Source organism: Penaeus monodon, chromosome 28, assembly GCF_015228065.2.
Source record: "Penaeus monodon isolate SGIC_2016 chromosome 28, NSTDA_Pmon_1, whole genome shotgun sequence".
Lineage (NCBI taxonomy): Eukaryota > Metazoa > Arthropoda > Malacostraca > Decapoda > Penaeidae > Penaeus > Penaeus monodon.
The window spans coordinates 19,065,745-19,066,333 of NC_051413.1; the positions used below are offsets into that span (position 1 = coordinate 19,065,745).

At 52.0% G+C, this 589-nt stretch overlaps 1 protein-coding gene across 1 annotated transcript in view; it reads right to left on the reverse strand.

The window, feature by feature from the left end:
• Nucleotides 1-487: 487 nt before the first annotated feature.
• Nucleotides 488-589, reverse strand: part of LOC119590959 (tachykinin-like peptides receptor 99D) — a 549-nt gene continuing 447 nt past the window's right edge. The window contains exon 1 of the mRNA XM_037939696.1: nt 488-589. This exon is cut by the window's right edge and continues 447 nt beyond it. Within this exon, the coding sequence (XP_037795624.1) occupies nt 488-589 (102 nt within the window).

The window sequence follows — 589 nt, forward strand, 5'->3', positions numbered from 1 at the left end:
GCCGTAATTCGAGGGTTTTCGAACTGCATCATTACACACTCGCGCGCCCTTGTGTTAGGGTGAGTCTGTTCGCATGAATATCTCTCTATGCGTTTTTGTGATTTTAATCACGTCTGTTATTGTGCTTCAGCGCTTTTGCGCTTGCATACTTCTATTTTTTTCTGAGTGTGTCTGTACGTGATTTCCATTAGTAGTAAGTCTGCATGCTTTGCATTTACTTGCATAAAACTTGCAGATTTTATGGAGAAAATTTTATGGAGAAATAATTGGATCATTCGATTTTTATTCGCATATTCTTCTCACGCCTCTCGGTGATCGTGCGCATGACAGGACAGCGAGCCTAAGCGTCACTCCTCTCGTCCTCCCTCAGTCGTCCCTTCCCCCCCTCCGCCCTGCAGCCCCCTCCCCTCCCCACGATTCCCACCCTCCCACGCCCATCCCAGCCCACTCAGCGCCCCCCACCCCCCACCCCGACGCCCCCTCGTACTCACCTGTCGAAGGAGATGGCCATGAGGGTGAAGACGGAGGCGCAGATGGACAGGATGGACACGAACTGGCTGATCTTGCAGTAGACGAGGCCGAACTGCCA